The sequence below is a fragment of the Apus apus genome, chromosome 2 (assembly GCF_020740795.1).
Source record: "Apus apus isolate bApuApu2 chromosome 2, bApuApu2.pri.cur, whole genome shotgun sequence".
Classification (NCBI taxonomy): domain Eukaryota; kingdom Metazoa; phylum Chordata; class Aves; order Apodiformes; family Apodidae; genus Apus; species Apus apus.
Window position 1 is genome coordinate 50,677,161 of NC_067283.1, and position 26,749 is coordinate 50,703,909.

General features: G+C 37.4%; 1 protein-coding gene across 4 annotated transcripts in view; it reads right to left on the reverse strand.

Annotated features, from left to right (window-relative positions):
• Positions 1–1,709: 1,709 nt before the first annotated feature.
• The window catches only part of BBS9 (Bardet-Biedl syndrome 9), a 289,453-nt gene continuing 264,413 nt past the window's right edge, over positions 1,710–26,749 (reverse strand). For 3 of the 4 annotated variants that reach the window (XM_051611618.1, XM_051611617.1, XM_051611621.1), the window contains 2 exons: positions 4,471–4,620; positions 1,710–2,403 (listed from right to left, as the gene is read on the reverse strand). In XM_051611618.1, the coding sequence (XP_051467578.1) occupies positions 4,568–4,620 (53 nt within the window). In that variant the 3' untranslated portion in view covers positions 1,710–2,403; positions 4,471–4,567. The remainder of the gene's footprint in view (positions 2,404–4,470; positions 4,621–26,749) is intronic. The other variant, XM_051611619.1, reaches the window with a different exon arrangement.

Here is a 26,749-nt window from a genome sequence, read left to right on the forward strand (position 1 = left end):
AATTTTTACTCAATGCAACTTTTAAATCCTGATGATACTTTCAAATACTGCAATTTAGTGCAATATACAAAGAGGTCATACAGCACTACTATAGACAGTTCAACCTTTTTTTTTTTCTTCCTTCTCTTTATTACTAGTATGTTTTCCCCTTTCTATAAAACTATTCTCTTGAGATCTCATCTTACAAAGCATGGAGCAGAAAAGGCAAATAAGAGTGCTTCTGAGCCTTACATCTTAAAATGACAGCAAGTAACTTAAATAAGAGTAGATGATATAATTGACCTAAGTGCCTACTTGTTGTTTACCCTGAACTCCCAATGAAGCCATGCAGCTCTGAGCACTGGGATCATATTCAATAATGGTAATTGTCACAGAGTAATACATTTCACAGAAGGCTCATGGTAGCTTGCTTTCCAGCCATTTTATACACCTATAGCTTAGGATTCCAGAATTCTACACTCTTATGGTATGGGCTTTCAGTAGTAACTGTAGTTGATTTTTCTAGCTTACCTAGTAGCTCCTGACAGGAAGACAAAAGAAGATTTGGGATCTATAGTTAAAGTTTAAGCCTAATAGCTACAGTAATTGATTAGTTCTCCATGGATTTTCTTTGGTCATTGAGGTGTGTACTGAGACTACAGGAGATTATTTTACTGTGTAATTTTCACAGCGCAGCAGGGTCCCTTCACAATGGGTTGGATACCACCCTCCTGACAAAAACCACGGGGGAGGAATCAGAGTGAAGAAAACTCAGCCAGCAGAATCAGTCCATAACAAGCAGGGGGTAGGATTTTTCCTTCCTGGGAAAGAAGCAAGATTTCTGGCCCCACAGCTTGTAGATATCTGAGGTCTCCTGGGGAACAGAGTCATTTTTATTGGGAGTTGCTGCCTAGTTTGGTCCTAGAGGTAACAGTTCCCTAGCAACTTGACTCGATTTACTAGCTAACATGTTGAAAAAAGCTCCACTTAACATGGTTATATCATGATCACTGAGGCAGAGTAGGACCAGAGGGTTAAGAAGCAGATGCACAAGTGGTGCAAAGCTGGTTTTGTTTTGGGGGTGGATGAAAAGACATTGAACGTAGACTTGGCAATGGTGAAGGCTGATCATCTAAGACATCCTGAAAAATGATCAAGCTATCACAGACCACAGCAGCTGTCACAGCTTCTGCTAAACAGGACAAAAGTGAGTTGGAGGGACACTGGGATAGGGAGACAACTCATGTGATTGCATCCACCAGAAAATCTGAAACTCACAGTGCTTTTTGTATCTCCCATCCAAAAAGCTGCAACTTGTATTTCAGTATGAACCAGCAACAGGCAGGAGAGGTCTTATTCAAATGCCTGTTTTCACACTTGACCCAGGTCTCAGCTATTTTCAGTTCTGAGTATCTTTTAGTGATAACTCACTCTCAGTCATGAGCCTGACACTTCCAAACCCTAAGCCACCAAGGTCCTTTCCAAGATCATCTCAGCTGTTGGGATGTTGCATTTCAGGCACCTTGCATGGCCCTCACTTTCAGAAGGCAAATATCCTGCACTTTCTGAAAACTCAGCCCTCAAATTACCCTCTGACCAGATTAATAAAAATTAAGGCACTCAAAAATTGCTAGTTACTTCTGAAAATCTGACCCATAACTAGAATAGACTGTTTGACAAGAAAAACAGAAATCACAGGTAACCATAAAAAGATCCATGTGTTGCTGTGCTCAAGGTACTTACACTGTAAACTTTATTCACATTCATAGTGACATAGTTAATGGCAAAAGGGTTTGCCCTTTATGTCCAGTAACCATATTTTACTCTATATCTCTAGAGAACAGGAGTCTGTATAAGCAATGAGAGAGGGCAAAAAAAACATTGATGGATTACCAGTTTTTCTTCTGGTGGTGAATTCAGCTGTCTGGAATGGTGAATGTTAGTACAGGAGGAAACAAGATGGTTATCTTTTGTCAAAACTGTGATATAACAAATGTTAATATAATCTCAAAGGGAGGTACAGTTCAGAATATCATTTTAAAAAAGATAAAACATAACCTGAAACAAAGGTTGCTTTTAACTATGTGTAAACAGTCTTTGATCAACCAACTGAATCCTTAGAAAGGGCTGATATATTGCAAAACATAACACAACACCCCTACAACAGTTGGGTAACTGTTTAAACTTTGCTCACAGAAAGGATGCTAGTAGTTGGCTGGGAGATCCAACCAAAATTATTAGAATGGAACTTCTTTGTATAAATTAGCACAGTTCTCTCCTTCTGGAAGCTGCAATCAGTACAGAGTAAAATGGACTGATACTGCTGCATTATAAATGCATTTGACATCAGATAGAAATTCCTTCCGAGTGTCATCTTCAGGTTTCATGGGTTTCCTGCTTCCTCTGCTGCATCTTCAGACAAACCTATAAAGCAGAAAGAAGATGCTTTAAAATTCAGTGTACTTGCCAACTACATGAACTATATTGTTGATTCCATCAGTTTGTAAAGGCCTTGGTTATAGCTGGAGGAAACAATTTATTACATGCAAAACAGTTAGCATTAAAATGCCTAACTTGCAAATTCAAGTACTCACAAGTTTAGAAAATATTAAAAAATTAAGGTAATAAGGGCAATTTCATGTCAGTTCTTCTATGCATATGATGGAAGATACAGTCTAAGTTATAAAATAACTGGTCCTATGATCTGTGACAGTTATTCCAATCTATTTGCAGTTTGGCTGCCCCTTTTTCTATGTAGAACTGGCAATACAAATTGCAAAACAATCAAAAATTAGGCTACACAAACTCCTTGGGTTTTTGTATTGGTTGAGGGTTTTTTTAAATACAAGACTAACACTTCGGGGAAGGAGAAACAGCAAAATGGCTGTATTAAAGGTAACTCTGCTTTAAACCAAGCCTTTAATCCATCTTTGACTGGTTATTAATCTTAGCAATGACAAACCTGATAGAACTAGAAAAGTCAGTAGAAGCTTATTAAAAGTTGCTTGGAATATCTAGGGGGAAACAGAACAGGGGATAATCACACAAATTTGTATACCCACATACATGCATGACTAATTTAAAGTGATTATTTAACCCAGCAGTTTCTTACATGTCCGCTCTTAGTTTAGATTGAAAATGATTTAACCTAAATCCTTTTCTAATGAAGGTATAGCAAAATAAAACAAATTGGCTCCATCTCCAAATGGTACGTGAATAATTAATAAACCTGAACCAACCAACAACAACAAAAACCCACACAGCTTTTATGGAGTTTGGTTTGATTTTGGTGCTTTTTTTTCCTTACGAGCCACCTCTGAAGAAGGCTGAAATCCCCAGTGAAGTCAAATGATCCAGCAAAGCAGCAGAATAAAATTTGAGTATCCAGGTCTCTGTACCCCAGACAGCAACTGCCTGTCAGCCCAACGGCCTTCACAATCATATTCACACAGAATTCAGCACCGACAATCTAGATAATGTTAAAATGTTGTTATTTAGATCCATGCAATTCCATGCAAACAAAAACATCTAGATTTCTTTTTCCGTGTTTATTTTATACCATCAATGTTTTTAGGGCTTTGGAATTCCACTATTTACAATGGTTTTCATGGCTGATGGGACTCAACAAATTTTATCTCACGCCTTGAGACTGCAGGAAAGCATCAGCAAAGCTAATTGAGCAGGAGACCTAGGATAAAATCAGCAAGATACAAAAGACTGAAGCAGTAAAATTTCAGCAACAGCTGGAAGCCTAAGGCCCCCAAGGAGCTAAGAAGCTCCCCTTACTGAAGCTTCTACTGGCGTTGGTTTTTTTGGTGTTGGTTGCTTTTTTTTTAAATAAAGGACAATTAAAAATACCATGTTAAGAGCTGACTTGGGTTTACAAAGGTCAGCACTAGAATGGTAATTCTTTTGTTCAAAACTCTTATCACATAGCACATGCTGGGATGCCAAAGGGACTAGCAGCAGGTCTCATCTTGTCTCATTAAAGATCTTAGGGGAAGGAGGTAGGTAGCATGATAACAAAATGTGTGGATTAAAACAAACCAAGATGAGCTACAAATGCTGGAGAGGAGAAAGAAATGTTGCTCTAGGACTAAGAGATTCGCAAGGATGAGAGAAGATAAAAGGAGATACCACTTGAAATACAAAATGGAAATAATCTTAAACACAGATACTTACTGAGGAAAGCCCTGCAGAAGTAGCACAGTAGTAAAAGCTGTTTGAGAAAATGCATTTGCAGCGAAATACTCCATGTAGCTCAAAGCAGTGCAGAAGCCACTGCAGAGCTCACAGTTAGTACTGTTCTTGACTGCATGGTTTTCTTGAGGTCACATCTGGAGCTGTTTACAGCTCTGTATTACATAAAAATACACTCGTTTTCAAGACCTATGAAAGTGGTTTTTGCACACTCTTATCAAAGCTGGACATGCACATAGTTTGAATGACAAACAGCTAAAAGGTGGTATCATTATGGTCAGCTCTTTGTACCTGAGAAGAATAGCTGGAGATTCACCAGGGACCAAGTGGCTCTAACCTGAGCATTAACATTGCCCACTAAGTTGCACACTTCAGACATATGACACTGTCACTGCAGAGTGCTTTCAACTTTAATACATTTGTGGACTGGCTGGAGGACATCTAAGGAGCATAACAGCACAGAAATTAAGGAAGGGAGGGTTACAAAAATATCAAAGGAAAAAAATCTTTATTAAAAGGTTGTAATATCCTAATGGATCTTTTCCTTTATTAAGCAGAAAACACAGCATGTTAAAAATACAATTATAAAATTATGCAAAAATAAAATCAAATTATTTGAGTCATAAAACAGTGCCCAAGATACAGCTTTCAAAACCTGTTATTCCCATGACATTGACTTCTCACAAAATACCCCTTCCATCTATTTCTACAAATTGCCATGCCAAAATGGGCAATGGGGATGAATGGTAACTTTCAAGCTCATGAAACACAATGGATTCACTCAACCTCACGTGTTAACTGTAATCATGGGCTGGCAGACTTGAAGTAATATAGAAGGATTTAGCCCAGTTTTACACAACTTTGCCTGAAAGCACTATACATGGCTATAGGGAACCTGGAATACTTCTACATGGATCAAAGAACTGCCATATGAGCGAACTGTGGGAGAGGTGAGCTGACAGATGATGTACAGACTGCAGATACTTTTATTGTGTAACTCCAAAATGGGAGGCAGTACGAAAACATGGCTTGCCATCATCAGCCTTCCCACCTCTACCCTGTATTTTTTCAACTTGAGATATTTATTAGTCATCTAGGAGAAAAACATATATTTCACATTGATCTAACTGGCACATCCTGTATCATAGTAGGCGAGATCATTAACATCAGAGAGGCTTATTGACAGTATATTCTGACAAGCTTAGGCAGATCCTAAGAAATACAGGTTATAGAATTAAAAATTCTGTAAATTAAGGCTCCTTTTCCTCATTTCACTAGGACAAAAGGCTTCCTTCCATCTTTGTATCTCCCATTATGAAGTTCTCAATGTTTAATTTTATAGATCATCCAAAAATCCTATAGGTCATCCAAAAATCCTATAAGAATAATACTGGTTTGAGCACACACTGAGACAAATGTATATTAAAAGATTTACACCTCTATTTATCAACACAAGTATGAACTGGGAAGCTGCTTTTGGAAATAATAATGATAAATTTTAACTCCTCTGCAGCAGGCAACCTCAGGAGTTTTTGGAGGTAAGTTTTCAAAAAAGAGTTAAAAGATACGATTAAATTAATATTCTGTTTAGTAACATGAGATTACATATATTTGAGGTCAAAAACAGATTCCACTTCCAGACACTGAGACCCCTCAAATTGTTTTGTGCATTTGTCAGTCAGAGCACATTAGCACCCTCATAAAAGCAGGTTCTATAAACAAAGACTGAATACCTCAAAAAAAAGCATGACCTAATGCATACATATCATTGAGTCACAGAAAGTTCATTTGTTGATCCAAATGTATTTTTGAGCCTTGAAAACTGAAAGTTCAAAAAAAATTGGCTACAGCGACTGAAGCACCCATGACAGCTATAAGCCCCCAACTTTCCTGGAATTATTATTCATGCAGCTAGAGACAAAAAAACAAAACAAAACACAACAAACCCAAGCATTTAAAGGGAGGGATGATATTTGAGCATGATGGCAGAAGGGAGGAGAAAGGATCATTTTCTGTAGTCATAAATTGTTCACACTACGCATGATGGCATAAGGTTTAAAGATGTTCAGGTTAAACAATTAGGCAATGGAAGAAACTGCCCAGGGAGGTGGCTGAGTCAAGGACACCAGAGGTTTGCAAAGACAGGGCAGATTAAATCCTAGTGGGGATTAGTGAAGAGGAAGATACATATGCTTTGAACTGGGTGACCTAAAGGATCTTCTCCAATCCTATCATCTATGCTGCTATGATTCATCCTAAGGAGAACATTTTGGACTCCTATGAATTACTGGCTGAGTTTCCTGGATACTATTGTACATTAGTCTACTCTGAAGCATGCATAAAACTAAGTCAAAGTTGGCTTTGAAGTATTTGATCTACAGTATTCAACACTTCCCAGTCTCTTTTTCATACAGTGACTCAGAAAAAGGGCTGTTGTAACAAGACAACAAAAGTTATTCTGAGTTCAGATTAAGTTGGAGAAGGGAGGCACCCCTTTCTTCAGCTATTCCCACCTAAAAGAGGGAAAAAAACACCCCACCTCATGGCCTGATGGTTAACACTGCTATTTCTAGACTCAACAAAAAACAGCCTCAGAACAAACTACAGCTTTAAAGTAACTGTTTTTCATAAAATTTTGGATCCAAAACTAAATATTCTGAATTACCAAAGTTAATAAGTCTTTAGCTTTTTGTTAACAAAAGATGACAGATTTTCCCCAGCACCTTCAAGTTACATTTCTGAAAACCATCATAATTTTAAGAACTCCATCTATTCACTGCTAATAATTTTCATTATCACTATAAACTGCTTGGTGAAATATATACAGTTTCCTTTTTCTTCACATACAATCTTTATTCCATGGACACAATCCCAAGAGTTCTTCAGAAACTGTAAAGAAGTAACAATATCCTGCTTATCCCAAGCAAACTGAAACAGTTTAGCTTGGAGAGCAAAAGGAGTTTGTGTAAAATCGTCAACTCTAATGTGGTGCAGAAGATTGATCATCATGATGGACAAGTTACAAACTTTCGTGCACTGTTTTAATGGGAGAAACTGGGATTGATCTCTATTCTGTATCACTTTTTATGAAATAATAAACTGAGAGTGAGCCTTACCATTGCCTCCCAAGTGACAGTGAGTCACTGATCACTGCATACATAACTTAGAAATGACCGGTTTTGTATCTGAAAAGGGTGGTGATGGCAGCTGAATGAGTGGGAAGCATGGACTGGCTCACTCATTAAAGAATCAAATAAATTTGCTTTCCGTTCAGGAAGTAATGTGACCGATAGCAAGGACTTCATTCAGTGACATTTTCTTTGTCCTAAGGGACCCTATACATCACAGGAGGGATAACGTGAAACAACAGTTTTCATCGCTCACTCTTAAATATACCACCTACCAACTGCAACTAACATGACAAGTCTAACCTATACGAAGCTATTAGTAGTTAAGTTTTCAAACTGCCACAAAATAGCAGGCATAGAAGGGGAAGCTCTTACCTTGGGGTTAGCAAGGTCTATTCCCACAAAACTTTTAAAAAACCTTGCTAAAAACCTTCCTTTTGTCATTCTGACTTAATAATGACATGTAATAGCAGTGTAATACAATGGAGATAGCAAGGAGCTAAAAACAACAAAAGTAACATTTATCAAGTGTTCACATATTTTCTTTCTCTTTTTTTTCATTAACTTTTAAACATCTTTTAGAAACTTTTAGAAAGTGCAGTCATGCCCCTAGGCAGTAGCCCTCAGTGGAGACTCTGTTGACATGGGCTTTTGGCAACTCAGGCCAGCTGTGCAAAGGGACAAGTTAGAAGATGTTAACAGCCCCCCTTCCAAAGCAATTTCTTTGTTTTGGTTGTTTTCCAAAGTAGACCAACTAAATATCCCTATCATTAATGTTATTCTGACAATTAATAACTTATGCTGCGCTTGTTTCATATAGTACTGTTGTCTTCAACCTTTCTCCATTATGTGGTGTACATAGACACACACACCCCCATATACAACCCCACTACAAAATTATCTACTGAGAACCCCTACACCTAAAAATGACTAGAGCTGTCACCAATGGGCCCAGGAAATGAAAAAGCAGATTGAATTACTGCCCATCTGTTTTGGGTAAGGAGGTGAGCACCAGTTCCCCATTCCTGGGATTATCAAGTACTCAAACTGTAAATGGTAGAGTTGAACATTTACAATATTTTAATGTTTCTATGCTTTCTTCAGGTCCTGCTTCACATTTGGAAAATGCTTAAGACATATTAGATGTTCCTAATATAAAATAACCAAATTTGAACATCAGAAACATTTGAACATTCAGTGACTCAACCAAAAATTCCCCAGGCACACAGCTGCTTCTTCTAATGACCCCACTCATATACACACTGCTGGAATAAACATGTTCTATAAGAAACAAGGAGCTGTCAAAACAGCAAGGCTAGCTTCTATCTATAGATATCAAGGAGAGAAGAACAAGAGGAATGGGATCCTGATTAGTTTGAAGCAATGTAGAGCTCCATAAGCAGCACTCTGATAACACTATTCTAAACTCCATTCAGAAAGCAAACAAAAAGAAATACATCCAGAAATTGTTACAGAGCAAACTGAATATGCTCACAGGAAGACAAGCTGCTTGAAAAGCAGTTAGCTCTCTGAAATGACCATTACATAAAAAATTTCAGATGAAAATTCCTATTTCCTCCAAATACCTGGCATATCACAATCACCTATCAAATCCTGGACAGTTTTCTAAGAAAGCTCGCAATTTTTTTGAGAAATGGCTATCTTCATTTAGAGACAGTCACAAGAAGAACTCACAGATGACACATTTCAGCTGGAACAGATATTTCTTGTCAAAAAGTAAATTCCTAAAAACAAGTTTGCTTTTCAGTGGCCAAACAGCCCTTCTTTCTAGTTAGCCATCAGCCTTTGTTGGGCAGTAAATTAATTCAGTGACCTCTAAGGCAAATATGCACAATAAAAATCTAGAACTTAACTAACTATGGCCACATAAATGTCAGTGATTCGATTTATTCTTCATCATGCTTATATCTTCCCATTCACTGCAAGCCAAAATACTGTTAAGCTTTTGAGATATGTTGCCTCTTTAATAATTTGCTGTCAGAAAAAGAAAAAGATTATATGTATATATGGACAATGTACATTGATATGAGACAAACAATTTAGTAAAAATAGGGTCTTTTTTGCTTAGCCTTTTCCTGGGGAGAAGTAATACCATAGTAATCAGTCTTTTGCCTGCTTGATTTGTTGTGCTGTCTTGTTGACTTCCCAGACAGACAGACCAGCCAGCTGACTATTAACAAATCTTTTATCTTCCCAGAGAAGCGATCACCATGACAGATAGGCTAAACTCCAGGGGTAGGTTAGCTTTAGGGCAAGATTTTCCACCATTTTCATTTGAATAGCAGTGAATCCTAACTCCTGGAGACAGTCACCCAGTGTCTGCCTGCAAGAAGATTGAAGATCCCTCACGGATATGACATTTATATACACACTACAGTCAACTCCTACTCCTATAGGATGGCTGCAACTCATAATTGACATCTGAAGACCTACAGCCCCCCTGTTAGTGTAACTTCAAACATTCCTGATCTACCTATGTAACTTTAGCTAATCAGGGCAAACTTTTCAACTGACATGATCTTTCTTAGAAAATTGCAAATGCAGGTCAAACAAACCATTGATCAAATTTCTGTTGAATTTGTTAAATCTGTTTTGCTAAAAAAGTAAATAATTATGGTATTTTTGATATTTTAAAAATCTTCTGAATTTTCATTTCACACTGAATTACTGCAAATAAACTTCCTTGATTATAATGTGTTGTTTTGTTTGGTTGGTTTTTTAAATAAAAAGTTAGCAAATATGAAGACTAAATAAAATACTTTAATTCTGGAGAAAAAGAGAAACCTGAATCAATCACTGGGGGTTGTTCCAAAATAACAAATAGTCTATTTTTTTTTCATTCAAGTCAGAAACTTTAAAAAATCCAGCTGTTCACAGAGCTCTACTCTTCCTAGGATGTACTTGTAGCTAAAGTCGTAATAGTGGTTATCCTTTCAATATGCCTGATATAATTGTCAAAATGAAGCTTTCAATAAATTTAGCTACAATACATATACATTCAAATTATATGCAGCTACATCCAACAGCAGCTTCAGCAAAACAGAACTAAAAGTATATCAGGTTTCCAGGGGAAAACCCTCACCCTTTTCTGAATAATGAGTCTGATATAGACTTGCATTTCTGGCCTGTGCTGTGCTTCTTATCTAATTTTAACTTGTGTGGCCACAAAAACAACTAAGTAGCTTCATACATAAACATCAGTTTTTCCAGTGGTGATTTCCAACATCTTCTTTATATCCTATGGTACACATAAGCTCACGGCTCCTCACTATCAAAAAGATACAACAAAATGGAAGAAATTCCAACAGGAATAGTATATATAATTGTGTGATTTTGTGGAAAACATAAAAGGGGGGAGGGAGAGAGAGAAAATAGCCAAAGGCAAAGGAACATTAGGAATTTAGTGCCATTAAGTGATATAAAAGAGAATCAAGAAGGTGAAATCAAGGCAAGGAATATTCAAGGCTGCTTTAATGCCAAGGGAATTCCCAAGGGAAGTGTTGGAAGCCACGTGCCTTATGACATTTGCAAATCAGTACCACAATGAAGACAACAATCTGGTGGTGTCAGGGAGATGGTCAAGCTGATACAACAGTAGTTTTCCATTTTGAACTTCTATTATCTACAACACATCTGAGGTGTTACAAATTCCTAAGTGTTTTGTAATATTCACAGAAACATCAGCTTTTGCTTACCATCAAGTATTTAGCAACTGAATACTCTTCAATAAGTTGCTCCTTTTAACAATGGAACATTACAGTGCAAATGATAAAATCATATTCAAGATTTCCATGGATTCTTCTGGAAATAACATGCAACAAGATTTTACCATTTGATGTAATTTTTCCTTTGGAGTCTTATGGGAAAAAGACACTGGTACAGAAGCAGGTTTGAGGAAAAATGTGCTTAAAGAAAAAAAAACAACAAAGGAAAAAGAAGACTTCTGTGTAATACTTTCCAATCTTGAATTTCATACATTCCTTTTAAGCTGCAGTATATGAGAAAAATGCTCAGAGAGTTTTTTCCCAAATGCAATCTTCTGATAAGTCTCAGGGTTGGCTTAAAAGCAAAAGACCAAAATAAAAAGCGCCTGTATTAAAGTAACAGATGAAATTTCTTCTAAATGGACACATAACTCCTTTCTATTGCTCACAAAAAAGCTGTATCTGCTTGCTCTTTTGTTTTGCTTTGGTTGTTTTCTGGGTTTGTTTGTTTGGTTGGTTTTCTGTTCTTGATTGTTTTTGGGTTTTTTTTGGGGGGTTGTTTTGATTATTTTAAAATTTATTATTTTAATTTTTATGAAAGCATGTCTTTCTGTAAGGATAGAGGAGCAACGTAATAGCAGTTTGTATTTTTTATTTGATATGTATTCTAAACTGTTTTAGTATCTCTCTGTACCAGAGACCTGTAACGCTACACTCCTTATTTCCACAGATTTTTCACTGAAATCAGTCTTGTCTTCTATAGTTGGAAGTGGTGTTACCCCCTGTTCCACTCCTAGATTTTTCCAGACATATCTTGACCTTTGCGACTATAATGGCCATTTCAGTAATAATCCAGTTAAGAATTTCTTTAGATCCAAGTCTGTGCATTTCTGAACAATCACTAGAAAGTTCTGGGCACTCCAACCTCACACCACAATCAGCAGAACCATAGGGAGAGCAGCACTTTGCAGGACCGAGCCTTTAAGCACCTCCAGAAGCATCGAGGAAGCCAACATGCCTGCACCACTTTTAAATGTATCATGGATTTTTTTATGGGAAAGCAATTAAAACTAAGTATAGTCAGACTGGAGGAGAGCAACATAGCTTTCAGCATTCTAAGATTCTCTGTGACTTTTGGGAAAACATGCTCAACTTTTCTTATAACAGACAGGCGATTAGGTATTACAGTTTTTCAGGTGATGTCACTCCTATAAGATTGCCACAACAAATGCAGATAATAATGTTCAAATTACAGTTTTCCACAAGGACACTGCTCAAAATAAATTAGTCATGTAAACAAGGTGGCTTAATTACAGCACAACACAACTAGCTGTCTTAGATCAGAGACGTCTTACTGAACTGGATAGTAACGACTCCAGGATGAGCAAATTTTTTCAGTCTGGAGGTTCATGTAAAGATTATTTCCTCATTGACTAATAGCTAAGTGCCTGGATAAAGCTAAGAAAGCAAAGACAGACATGCTAAATCAGAAAACAAAAATTCCAATAAGGTAAAGAGTTTCCATAAAATACACTGGAATACAGTGAGGAGGAGGAGATCCTTTGTTATGCAATGTATCAAGTTATCAATCACTTTGCAGTTCTTTCCCAGTTTGGAAGAAGTTTAAGTAACATCAGTGGCTCAGAACATTTAGAAACAAAATGCCAGTTCCCAACATAGTTAAAAGGTATGCCACAAATAGTTTTGGGGTTTGTTTGTATGAAAAAAAGATCTTTGATTTAAGGACAGGTACTGTGAACATTTTATGTGGTTTATGCATAAGTAATTCCACTTAAGAACTTAAGGAGTCCTACAGGAATTCTCAAATGTGTAAATGCTTGCAGAAATAGAGCCTTATTTTCATAGACTGTTTTTAAAGCTGCTGATTTTCTATTCTGATATGAGTAGCATAATATTATGAATTAAATATTATTCATCAATGCAAACAAAGAATCCCTCCTGAAGTATAAACAGCCAAGTACTCATGCATTATTCTTAATCAGCTCCAATTCCAGTTCAGAAAACTGTCTCAAATCATTTAAGCATATGACCAATTGAGATCAGCAGAACTGAACACACCATGTATATGTTAAAAGTTACCAATGTAAGTCAGGTACGGGCACAAGAACTGTCTTCACAACGAATCTCACGATAGCCCTCAATGCTTTCCTAAACTATACCCCAGAATTTTCTAACAGAACACATTATTTCAACCTATGCTCCAAAAGTCGTGATATCAATACATCTATGCATTTCAGTGATATATCATATTTAACCTTGCTAGAAGATTGCTTTTGGAAAAATCTTTGAAATATGACTGAGTTTGTGTTTTCTTTGTTTTCTTTTCCTCTCTCTCTCCTCAATTTTGCTAATGATCTCAAACTCCGGCATAAAAGAACTGAAGTGAAACAGAAAATGAAATTTAAAAAACCTACATTCATATTCTGAATGAAATATAAAATGCTAATGAACAATGCTTGTTTAGTAACATAAAGGAAATGAGGTGTTTTTTTTTAAAAAAAAACAAAAAACTAAACCAAACCTTTTGCATTTACTTTCAAATAATGTTGGTATATTTTTGGGGGCAGTTTTAAGTCTAAAAACAACACAGTGACATCACCCAAGGAATTACCTAATCAGATATTGTATTTAACTCAATACAATTTTGTGTAAAACTTAGGAAACAGACGCTTTTCTGTCTCCAAAGAGTTCTCAAAGGAGTCTCTCCTTTTACACATGGTGTTTCTGATCTCTCACTGTGGGAGAGCTCCACATAACAGTTCACACAGAACTCCAAAAGCTGCACTGGACCCTCTCAGGGTGATAGCTTGGGCAAAAATATAAAGAGAGATAGATTATGGAAAGAGATTCTGTTGCAGCAGAAGTCAAATATAAATACAGTAGATGGAGATTTATCAAAATGTAGACATAGTCCCACTGTGTGTGCCCATTATTTGCTCCTGCTAGGATCTTGCTACAAGCTGGATGCTACTGCTTCCCTCCTAGTGTGTCTGCAGTTTGGAGGTCTGTCTCTAATCAGGGATTTTGTTGGAAGGCTAAATCTATCACATGTAAGATGCTTTGAGTGAGTGCAGTGAGTAAGGTAAAGACCATTTTTGCTTTTAACCCTTATTTGGAATGGTGCGTAAGAGTGTTTTCCAATTTATCATGCATGAAGTCACGGTCTGGAGCCCGTGAAACCACATTAAACAGGAAAATAAGCATAATTCTTACAGTATTTTCAGCTAAAGGTGCAAAGATATGACCATCTGCAGGAAACGGGCCAGCAGAAACACACAATGGTGAAAGTGTGAAAACCATCTTCACGCACGATTGAACAAGCAGAGGATCAATTTGCAGTTTTACAAGTATTAAACTACAGGTGATGAACGAGAAAACAGTAAAATATATGAACAACAAAACCAATGTGTAGCAAAGTTTCAAATACTCTAAAGTAGCATCTACCCTTCTCTCCTGCCTTTTGGAAGACAGTAAAACAGAAGCAGTTTTGAAATAGGTCCAGGTATTAGCATCTGATTTAATGTGTTCAGTAAGGACTACCAAGTAGCTCAAGACAGATAGTTCCTGTAAGCAGGGTGGGATAGTCTGCTGGCTGACACTTAACATGGCCAGATCTTTTCCACCCACACAGGAGAACTCAAATTGTGCTGTCAGAAATGGTATTTGCCTGAAGGATTCCATACGCATTACCAGACCGAGTCCCTGTGCACTCCTTGGAAAAGGACAACTAGTAATTTTAACAAGTTACAGATTTAAAAAAGAATGAGCTACTCTCACATCTATCACACATCATGCACGGGATGACAAATTAAGTGACTTCATGTTTGTAAAACTGAGCTGGATCATACTCAGATACCTATCTTCAGAGATGCTGCAATACTGCTTCCCATTCAATCCAAGACTGCTTCAAACTACTTTCTAGAAATGCTTCTAATACTTCTTTACCTTCTAAATTCCAGGATCAAAATCTTCTCTTCCTTTATTCATTCTCTTAAGTCTGATCTAGAAATCCCTTTATTTGGCATCTGATGCCATCATCACATGACAATACCCACATCTGGCACATTTCAAGCCCCATCTGTTTCCTCAAGCTCTTTCAGGAGAGATAGAAATATATAAGGAGGATGATAACGTCTGAATATGGTTTGAAGTGAATAATTTGTGAGATCTTTCTGTGTTATTTTGACACACTGAGCTCAGGATGGCACTCAATGATACACTGAGCTTTATGGTTAGACTTGGGGATTTAAAAAGTATTTTCCAACCTAGATGATTCTATGATTAGTGCAATCTATCTAAAACTTAGTGTAGGGACTTGTATAAATGTGAATAAATCATATTTCTTAACTGAAATAGCTGATGGAAACACTACAAGGCCCTACCATATCTTCCTTAAGGGTACGTGCTCATTTGTCCACAAAGCACATCATCTACTTTCTTAATCAATGGGTATTCAAATAAAGACAGGAACTAGCATTGGACTTCAGGGTGGGAGCAAGAAGTGCCTGCAAAACTCAATAGGATTGAGTCAACTGAAGTCATGAGTCAACAGCAGCCTGTTGCTGATTGACCCAGCCTCACTAGTAGGTGTTACTTCAGTCATTAATGCAGATTGCTGTAGGGCTGCAGGGATATGCATGCTTGCCAAGGTACATAAAAAATATCCAAACCAAACTAAAATCTGCCAGGTTCTGAAAATATCATGTAACACCCTGCTCTGTATCTGCAACAGCATCCAAAGTAACGTTTGGGAGAGCTGACCATGACCACACCCATCCCTGTGTCTGCAATGCAGCCTAAAGGCTTTTCATTGACAGCCATGACACTTAATCAGAGTGATGCTGCGTTATTTGATTGCTGTGATTTAACACAGTTATAACAACAATCCCGACTATGCTTAAACCACTCTCAGTACTTCCAAAACTGTTTATTAGCATTGGCTTCTGCTTTACTAGCTATTTTCAACACCCTCAACACTGAAGTTCCTCCTCTGGCACCTCTAAGAAGGCCAAGACTAGACGAAAAAGGCAGCCTTATTTTTGCTTGACTGAGTATTTGATAACTGCACTTAACTTCACCGTTTATTTATTTAACCCCAGCTCAGGCTAAAGCCATCTAAAATGCTCTGCGCGTTGTAACTTTAGGTCCAAGACAGAAATGCATATGGAACACAGCCTCTTTCATCTCTTTCTTGAAATGAAATTCAATAGCTCCTCTTCAACCCATGGGTCAACAGCAAGGCCTTCATTTAATAATCTCATCCTTTTATTGCGATCATAGTCCAAAAACTCTAGTCTCCATGTTCAACTTCTCTGAGCAGCTTATCAGACACATCAGACCGAGGATTTCTATCAGGCTTTCACTAAATCTTAACTTTGAGCTAGTACTTTCCAATTGGTAGCCAAGCCTGTTTCTGAAGACCCTCAGGCTGGGAAGCTCATTGCAGGCAATCTACTCTATCATATTCTTTCAACACAAATAATACTTTCTGTGGACTGGAATGATGTCTTTCTTAATGTTATTAATTTAATCTTACTTCACACTACAATTCACAGGAACTGAATGCATAATTGAAGACTTGCACCCATAAGTCAACATTTTACCAAGCAGTCATTAAAACTGGACACACAAAAGGGCATTTCCCCTTAAAAGCAGGTTTTGTTCCACAGGCAATGCACAAAAGCAATATGCAAAGTAACAAAATGACTTGTCTATAGACCATAAAATAGCTCTCATTTGTTTTCTGAAAAAACATTATACAGGTATTTAATGTATGCACTAATATTTTTATCAATGTTTTCATAAAACTTACACTTTTTTTGTCTACACAAATACAGTACAAGAAAGGCAGAAGTATGCTGTTCTTTCATCTATACACAATATGAAAGAACAGCATTTTTCTAGGAGACTTTTTCACTGTAAATCCAATGCTTATAAAAGCATTGCAATTGAAAGCAGGTGGGACACAGTACAAGGTTTTTTCATCATCCTAAGAATACAGTTCGGCTCACTCAAATAATAAAATCTCTATGCTTATTCAGTCTTGTACTTCTCTTACAGATAGGCCACTCAATTGTGCCAAATAATGTGTTGTCCAACTTGGACTCAACTGAGAACACTAAGCTCATTTTCCTAGTGAACTGTGCTGTAGTTGTACAATTCCTACATTACAAACAGACATCTGTAAGAAAAAAAGACATTAAAATTTGTATAGTCAGCACTGTTCCAAATTTCTTACATTGCTGGTGAAATCTTAAAGGATCATATACTTGAGATTAAAACCTCAAAAAGAACATTATTAATGTGATGAAAATATAGCCACATGATTGCATATAACTAGGTAATCGTGTACATACATATACACACTCTGCCAAATTCTGCACTGTCGCTACTATTTATATTTGATCTGATAGCTGGAAGACACTCCTTAGACCACTTTCTTTAAAACTGTGAACAGTAGATAGCATCCTCACCCTGTGCACTCATGAAAGATTAACAAGTTGCTAACAAAACTTTTACCATATTCATTTTTTGCTAACTTAAAAGTAGAGGATAAAAGGGTAACCTGCATCTCATTATGTTACAGTGAAAAAAAACCCAAAAAACAAACCACAAAAAAACCTAAGAAGATAAAGCAGGGGTTTACACATTAAATCTGCAGATAGCTGAACTTCTGGAGATAAAATAAAGGCTATAAATCAACTTGAAATAGTTGGAAGTATCAAAAAGATTAGGTAACTTTCTGGTGTCTTTCATACTTCCCATCTCACATTATCTGTTTTCATAATAACCTTTTAAATTTGGCTCATAGCTGGTACCAAACACTAAAATGAGGAGTGACAGTAAGATAAGCCTTTTTATTGAAAATCTGCTTTGCCAAGGAGTAGAATTGTCACCCAAGTTAGCAAAGGCAGTTTTTCCAACATCCGTAGATAAATTTGAAGTGCCAAGAGGCCAGAGTAATAAAAATCAGAATTTTTGAAGTCTGATTGTCAGTATAAGTACTAGACAAATATATATACTGTGAACTGTGCAAAGTCTGATTGCAACCCAGTTCTGGAAGTAGAATAGTTGCTTTATGGAAAATGTTTATATTTGTCACAGGTTTTCATTCTCAGCCGTATCAAAACATGGAAATATAAGAAAGAATGAAACTTTTCACTAAGTTTCAGATCAGCAATATCACCATTAAACAAGTTGAAGAACAACAGAAATGACAAAGTCTCATTTCCTATCCCGATTCCTGCCAGATTTACCTATTTCCCTCTCCCACAGTTTAACAAGCTCCACTCACCTATGTTCCCTCTCCTCTCACCTCACAGTACCCTCAGTTATTCTTCATGTCTACTAATTTCCTCCTGAGTAAGAGCCACAAATAAGGCTGGCTGGTTTTGAGGTAAGGGTGTACTTAAGTACATTAGTTCACACTAAATGTAACAGGTAACTGTTAAATTCCTGTTTGAGTCTTCCCCTAATAACCTGAACCTTTCCTTTACACCCACCTGACAACTTCTATGAAATATGCATGAAATTATGTTTTTCTAAGATGTTTATCTCTCTTTAAAATGCATCAGAAACCGGCCATGGGGGCTCAGCAAGGGTGGGGAGAGAAGAACAAGAGACAGCCATTGTGATTACACAAGGTCTCAAAGCAGTTTAAAAATTAAAGGCATTTTTGTTCAAGGCAAAGTAACCAGACATAACTGGACATTTTGAAATTATCGTTTTGGGAGATTCCAGTCAAGCAAATCCAAATGTCCCATGTCAATATGACCAATTCCTTCATGTCAAACAAAAATAGATGCATTTGCAGCTTGGTTTCCTGCAATCCATCTATGTCTCAGAGATATTCACTGAAGTTGTGCAAAAACCTTTACATAAACTCATTCATCACAGGGAAAAAAAAAAAGGTATTGTTGATTTTCCCTGGATAAGAGTAGCTTTTAATGAGAAATTTTGGAGAATCAAAACCCATTCAAAATCAAAAGCCAACACCCTGACACTTAATTATATACTCTACTAGGAAAACAGTCTATAAGGAAGCACTTCTAAGTTAGAGGCTTGTATTAAATTAAAAAAACTGTGATTTATACCACTGGTTAGTTTTATAGAATGCTACATGTTAAAAAGGAAACAGAATTTCAAAAGCAGGGTGAATATAAATATGCCTTTTTAGTTGTAAATGTCCTGTAGGAAGATAGTACTGAAAACTGTACCATTTGAAGAGAATAAAAATACGCCTTTTTTAAGTGGAAATATTTGATTTTACCCCCAGGTTTCTGGGGAACAGAATACAGGGCTCACTAACACAGGCTGTCACGCACAGGTGTGACCAGCACACTGGCAGGACCCCAGCAGACACCTCCATGCACATGTACCAACTCAGTGCCAGCACTGGAGTCTCCACCGCACGTCCTGAGCACAGTTCTGCCAGCCTGCACAAGAGGTGACCACCTTCACACTTTTTTGGCCCTCAGCCTCTCTCAGGGCATGGAGATTTCTGTGACCCTGATAGAAACCTATTTCTGTGGGCTACTGCTCACAGAATAAAGGAGAGGACAGGAATCCGTGGAGCAAACACTTCTTAGTAAGGATTTGCAAAAACAGATGATCATTTTCAAAGGGAAATAAGCAGGTCTTTTTCTTTCTTTTTTTTTTTTTTTCACATACAGTCCTGGATGAAGCACTGAATGAAGGACCTCATCCTCACAAGCATAAGAACAATGGGGGATTCCTTCAGTAGGTACCACACCACAAAGTGACTCTTTAATGGCTCAGCAAGGAAAGGAAGACATGGTTATGCATCTGGCATATGCACACCAAGCACAAAGTGTACCTCTGTGCTGGGGAAACTCTCCATTGGGAACCTACAAAACATCAGTTGGAGCTAAACCGAGGAGAATTTGACAATTTTAAAGGAATACTTGGTATGATTAAGCAACCTTTAGATTGCTGCTCTTCACTGGGGCACACCACTTGAGAAAACACCGTGTAGTCACATGAAAACATATGCCAGCAACCTTCACTGTTCACAGATTTTATAGAAAAGAAGGGCTTACACCATGATGACCTCAACACAACCTTCTAGTCAGATGCTTGGAATAAGACAGAATATAGAATTTCACCCAAGAATTTACTCAACAAGCCCTAAACTTGAAGTTGAGCTTTTGATGTAAAAACTTGAGTGAAGAATGAATCACATCTGTAAGGAAGTTATTCCTCTCTGCCTAAAATTTCTCTTTTATTTCTAGGTCCAAATTTTCCTTGCTTCTGCTTCCAGCCATGTACATGTGCAATGCATCGGCTCTAAAATCGCTATCTGGTTTTGTTCATCTCTACATCACATCAAACAAAACACAAGAGGAAGTAAAAAAACCAGCTGTAATATGCACATTACAGAGCACTTAATCTCATGTCTACTGTGATACAAAGTACGAGATAATGATCTGGAATATAACACACATTGTCTACCAGAATTGTCATTGCTTGGATAGTGAGTTCAATTTGCCAGTACTAGAAGGATTAAGTCTAGGTAAAACCCATACCCAAGCAAGCTATGCCCACCACTGACAGTTTCCCCATTTGTCAGGGACTGTTTATGGAAAGACAGAGACAGAAATGACACTCGCTACACTCTGCGTGTTTGCAGTTGCAGCAGATTTTTCTCCACAGAAGATGTACTAGTTTGGTGGACTTTTCCTCTCTAATTTTTTCAAAACACATTTGAAAGCCAGTTGACTTGACTTATGCAAAAAAGCTTTGATTTAATAAGTCATTCTACTGCCAGCCAATTTTCTTTATAAAATAACTGTACATTTTTTAAATAAACAAATTTGCTTCTCTGGCCATACCTATGGAATAGGAGCTTGATCCCATGCTGCGTGTCACTCACTGGAAGAGTGAAGTGAAGGCCCTGATGGTCTTTGCAACTGAATGTGTTTCATAAACTAAAAATTTCTACTCTAAAACTTTATACCAGAAAGGTCACTACTGATTAAGACACTGATGTTTTCTTCAGCAGAAGGCACTGGCAGACATATTTTCCCCAAAGCCTTCAACTTTTGTGTCATAACACAGTAGCAACGGTGGAATAAGCTTCTCGTTAAGAGAGGTTCATACTTTATCAAATGAAAAGAAATGGTGAAGCTCAGAGATCCAGTGTGTAGAGATGGAGGCAAACTGGACATTTGTTCAGTGTCCTAAAAATGCCATTTGAGCACATGAGGTAGGAAAACAAGAAATACGGGAATACAGTTGCACCAAGTTGCATCAGCAGTGTAAGAAGGAATGGCAAAACCACAGTTTAATGCTGTTCCTGAACAAAGGGTATTTCTCCATCACGTCTGATGGAGGACACTGACCAAACATTGACTGGTGGTGAAATCTTCAGCCAGGTTTGCAATATTAAATGGCACAAAGGAATAGATCAGACCTCTCTCTAGGTCACCGGCTGATCTGAGATAGCAGAATTCATAGTGTAAACACAAAATTTCATAAAAATATAATTTAACCATGTTCATCCACAAACCAAGAACAATACCAGACACATAGTTACATCCACATCTACGTCATCTTTTCCTAAAGCCTCAAGTCCTAAAGCCACTCCTGGCAGCTGCTCCGCAGAAGGTAGCATTACTAAAGACAGCAGCTTCGTAACGTAGACATACACAGACAGTGGGACCAGGTTCCCTGATCGGGTCATCCAGCTGAGAATCAACAGGCTACTGTTGCTTTGTTTCTAACCACTTCCTGACTATAGTTTAGCTATTTATTCTTTCGCCACCTGGTTTGTATTTGACTTGCAAAAATAAAAATAAACAATCTCCCCCAAGGAACAGCAAGAATATTGCACAGTATGCAGTTTGTGACCAAAGAGGCTAGGAGTTAAGGCAATACATACTCTGGCACCTAAGCCACAGGTCAGATTGGTTGCCAGCTAAGGCAATATTTCTGGTTTGAAGCATCTGCTGAGCTCTCTCAAACAATAAGAATGATTTGTTCCATCACTGAAATAGAAAACCAAATTTAAGAACGGCTGTGTAAATAAAGTGGAAGTTCATTCAAAACCAATGACCCAGAGGCCTGCTATTTCTGGAATATAAAGAAAATTAACCTGGGAAGAGGTCTTAAAGTTTAAAGCCATAATTCTACTCATTTCCTTCAAATATGAATGTGTACAGAGGAATAAAAATGGCCCTGCAATATAAAATTCAAAGAACTGAAACTTTTTTTCAGATGTTTGTGGATAGAACTAATTTTTATTTTATTGTTAACTTTAAAAGGCACCTGCTGAATTAAAAGGTTGGTATTCCTTTTATTGCTAGTAAATAGTACTGAATGTTTTATTGCATATAATTGTTTAATATAATACTGTATTATCACAAATATTTTGTAAATAAATCAATCCATTGTAACAGTTTATGGCTATCTCATGTCTTACAATTTTACTTTATCCACTTTTCATTAACTTTGGGATTAGCTCTTCCTACGCAATTAGGCTTCAGGCTTTCAGTAGACTCTATATCCCAAATGCCTGCTTAAAGTTGCTCACATAGCATGTTTGCTTCAAAATACAACTTGTCCATCAAGCAAAACAGAATAACAGCATTTCAAAACTCCATGTAGAATTTGAATCCTCAAATAAATTTAATCTCACTGAAATTTTATTATCATTACTTTCCCTAGCACTTTTTTAGGATGGTGGTGGGAACGTGAAAAGAATCAGATAGGTACTTAGCATCTCTCTCCAGAAAGTATATAGAAAGCACATTCCATTCTCATTGCCAGCGGTACAGTCGATGCTCAGTGCTGGCAGTAGGGCAGGGTGGGAAGAGGAAGAAATGCTTCTGTTGATATTTTCTTATGCTACAAACCAGCTGCATAGAACCAGGCTCCCCATCTACTGATTCCAATTCCCAGTTAGCCCAGTTGCATAGAAAAAATAAAATAAATCTATCTTCTGGCAATGACTGCACCTATTTCCACACTGAATAGTAGAAAAATTAAAGAATTAAAGAATATCTGTTGAGTTGTAATTGTACATGTTCATATGTTGCTGGTACCATGGCACTAAACCAGGGAAGAACTTACATCTATGCTTAAATTTTAGCTTTCATATATTTCCATTTACTTCTATGACAGTACTTACAAGTTTGAAGTTAAGCATGATCTCATGCATAACTCCTGCTTCTCATTTCCTTCTGTGCCTTTTCTGCCTAAAATCTAATCTTTCTGTACCTTTAAGAAAAAAATATTTCAAAAAGTACTTCGCTAAAAGCACAGGAATGGCATGCAAAATCCTACTTAGCCTAAAAGCCACTTTTTGATAGTAACCTAAAGTAGATACTTTGGTAGCGTACATAAATCTGAGGGCAAACACAAAGTAATGTCCACCTTCTAATAATCTGCAGCAGGAAAGTTTCCTGAGCTGGAGATCAGTTTTATACCTTTGTAGCTAGAAGCTCTCAACTGAATTATCTTTGATAAATTCATTTAATCATTGAATCCATTTGTACTTTGGCTTTCCACAACATCCTGTGAGAAGGTGTTCTACAATTTATACGCCACATAGAAGAGTATCCCTTTTTCAAACCTGCTGCCTGTTATTTCACTCATTGGCCCTAAGTTTAGTATTCTGAGAACTACCGAACAAAGAAAAACAACCTCCACACCATTAATCTTTTTTCTGTCTCTCTATCATATAACCTCATGCGTCATTCACCTCTCTTCTATTCTAGAAAACACTACCATGAAGAATCTTTAGCTTAAATTTTGTTCTTTGGATTGATCTTCTCCCTCTTCTTTGTGTTTATCATTCATATGGACTATGACTAGCATCTCACCTCTCCATTTTCTAATAGATCCTCCAAGTGTTTTGATAAGTCTGTCACAGAGTCATCAAGGTTGGAAACTGTCACCTCTGCACAATGATATCCTACCTCAAGTAGGAATTTTGACCAAAAGAGGGACAGTGGTCACAGCTGAATAAAACTAGGTGGGATTTTTCCAGTTAGACTCCGTTCCAAAAAGACATCCAGTCATGCACTCTTCCCTCCGGCAGAAGGCCTGGGAGGAGATAACACAGGCATGGGCAACACTTCTGCTTGGGAAAGGCCCCATTGTTCAAGCAGGTGAGAGACATCTGATCCTGAAATGGCTAGATTGCTTTCTTGCACCCTGCCAGGCACTGTGCCTTCACAGCCACTCCTCAGGTGCCAAGTTCCTGCCAGCAGAATGTCCTCATTCTTGACTCTCACAAGTACAAACAGGGCTCACAAAATAAATGGATTCATAACTGAACCTAATCCCCAAACTGTGACAGAAGCCATTTGAGTAATTCCTTATCTGTCAGGACTGTGTTCCACTTCCTCTGCACATTTCCCACCAAAAAGGGCAGAGATGAGTAGAGCAGTTCAGTTGTGGGAAGCTGCTGGCATGGAAGGAAGCTCCAGCTGAGTTTCTAATGGAAACCACCTGCCCCTTGGTTACAACAGAACAGAATTTCTCATTATATTCCCTCTATACTACTTACAAGACAGGAGATTTTCAATGTCATGTTAAAAAAGAGAAGGTAATTCAAACAGATAAAGGCATATGAAGAGGGTTAAAAGATGCTTATTTTCTTTTTAATTCATACACCCAGCATCTTGGTGGATTAGTAAGACAAAACATGTACAAACAAGATGCCAAATGTGCTGGAAAAGAAAGAAACAACAGTTTGTTAGTGGGAAAGAATTTTCTTCTGCTTTCAATGACCAGTATATTGCTGACCAACCAATGTCCCAACTCAGGTTCCCAAGGCATGAATCCCTTCCTCTCTCTTCCCCAATTTTGTAGAAGTCATGCAGAGTATATTGAAAGTTAAAATCACATAACCTGCTACTCTTCAAAGTAAAATAGCCACAAGCAGGTATGTTTGTATTCTACAGCACTCAAAAAGCAACAATGGAAAAATGTTTTGCTGTGTGTCTAAGACTTTAGTAAGAGTTGATTCCATGCTTTAGCTCAGTTTTGAACATAAAAGCTAAATTGGTTACCAGAAATAGCAGTCCATCTGTTATGGGTGTTTTTGGCACCAGGACATGACTTGAGAGGATAACTGTACCTTGCGCTACGATCCCATGAGATCTTACAAACACAACCTGGATCATTGTCCTACTTGCATGGTAGGCTTCCAGAGGAAAAAATAGGTGTTGCCAGTCTACAACTGATGATGGAGCAGATTATATGCTCCACTCTTGAAACCAGTGTTGGACTACCAAGACATGAAAGTAACAGCCTGTGTGTTAATTAGAGTATCGCAGCACTTTGAGCTAAGGCAGAGATTGTTTAAGGGGACCTAAATTCAAGCTCCTATAACATGGTAGTCATCATAAAGATAGTGGAATTTAACTTACAACTAAAAATGAAAAGTAACCAAAAAAGCATGTATGCTATCTAACAAGATTCACCCTTCAGTCTCAGTGGAATACAGTATTTTCTTCACAGTCTCTCCTGAACTGTTGTGTAGTATTGCTGTGCACTACTAAATACTTACTACATTCCACCCTAGGGGTGGCTCCATTTCGGTGCTGGGTGAAGTGATCCTTATTTAAACATTACTTAGCTCACAGGAGTGCTCTGAAACTTAATTAAATTAAAGCCTGTAAAGTGCTTTGAGGTTCTTAGATGAAAGGTGCTATAGAAATCCGAAGTACTATTAGTGTTCCTAAGGATGGGTGAAGCAACTTGGATAAACTAAAAGCCTACATTAACCTTCCCTCAAAGCAAAAGTATTTTGCAGTTAACCTATTTTTTTATTATTTTCATTTTTAAAACCTTTACAATACCTGACTTCACCTTCAATTGGAAAAATCATTTTACAACTACACAAGACAAAGCTTACTAATTAATTTTCTGCTTCTTACCTCCACCTTGGCTGAGAAAGGCACTCTCAATATTTCAAACCACATTGCTCTTGAAGACCATTGCCATATTTTTATCTGTGATCCATTACACAGATGATTTTATTAGATTAAAAATAACTGAAAAAATTATTCAGTGAATCTACAGTTACAGAATTAGCAATCAACTGTTATTGGAGAAATATCTCTGGTCTGTAACCACATTGAGCAACAACAAAAAGCTGAAATGAAAATGCAAGCTGTGAGTACCATGTTCTTCATTCTACACACAGGAGAAACAATAACTTTTGGAGAAGAAAAAGTAGCTTGGATATATGGGCTATTCTCCTCAGTCTCCAGAATGACTTTGGAATAATACAGTTGTTTGTATGACCCAACTAGGACACTCAGAAACCCCCCCTTCTTAAAAAAAAAATATTCAAAGTAGTATAAGCAAAGTACTCTGGTACCATGCAAACAGGAGGCAGGCCTTTATATAACATGCAATTGAAGAGTACGTAAGAAATGCATTTCTAAAAAGCATAAACAAATAGCATTATTAAAATCATGTGACAACATGTAAAACTTATATCAAACCAAAGACAATTAAATCCCAGAAAACTCTGAAAATGCTTGTTCTCATGAAATTCCCATCTAAGTTTCCAAATCAAAACAGTATGAATAAATATCCTAAACAGAAAAGCTGCAGGAATGGGGCTTTTTTTTGAGATTTCTCCCCCACCATTTATTTCCTTTGCAGTCTGGGACTGAGAGGAGGAATGCTGCAACTGTCACCTGCAAGGGAGTACCAAGG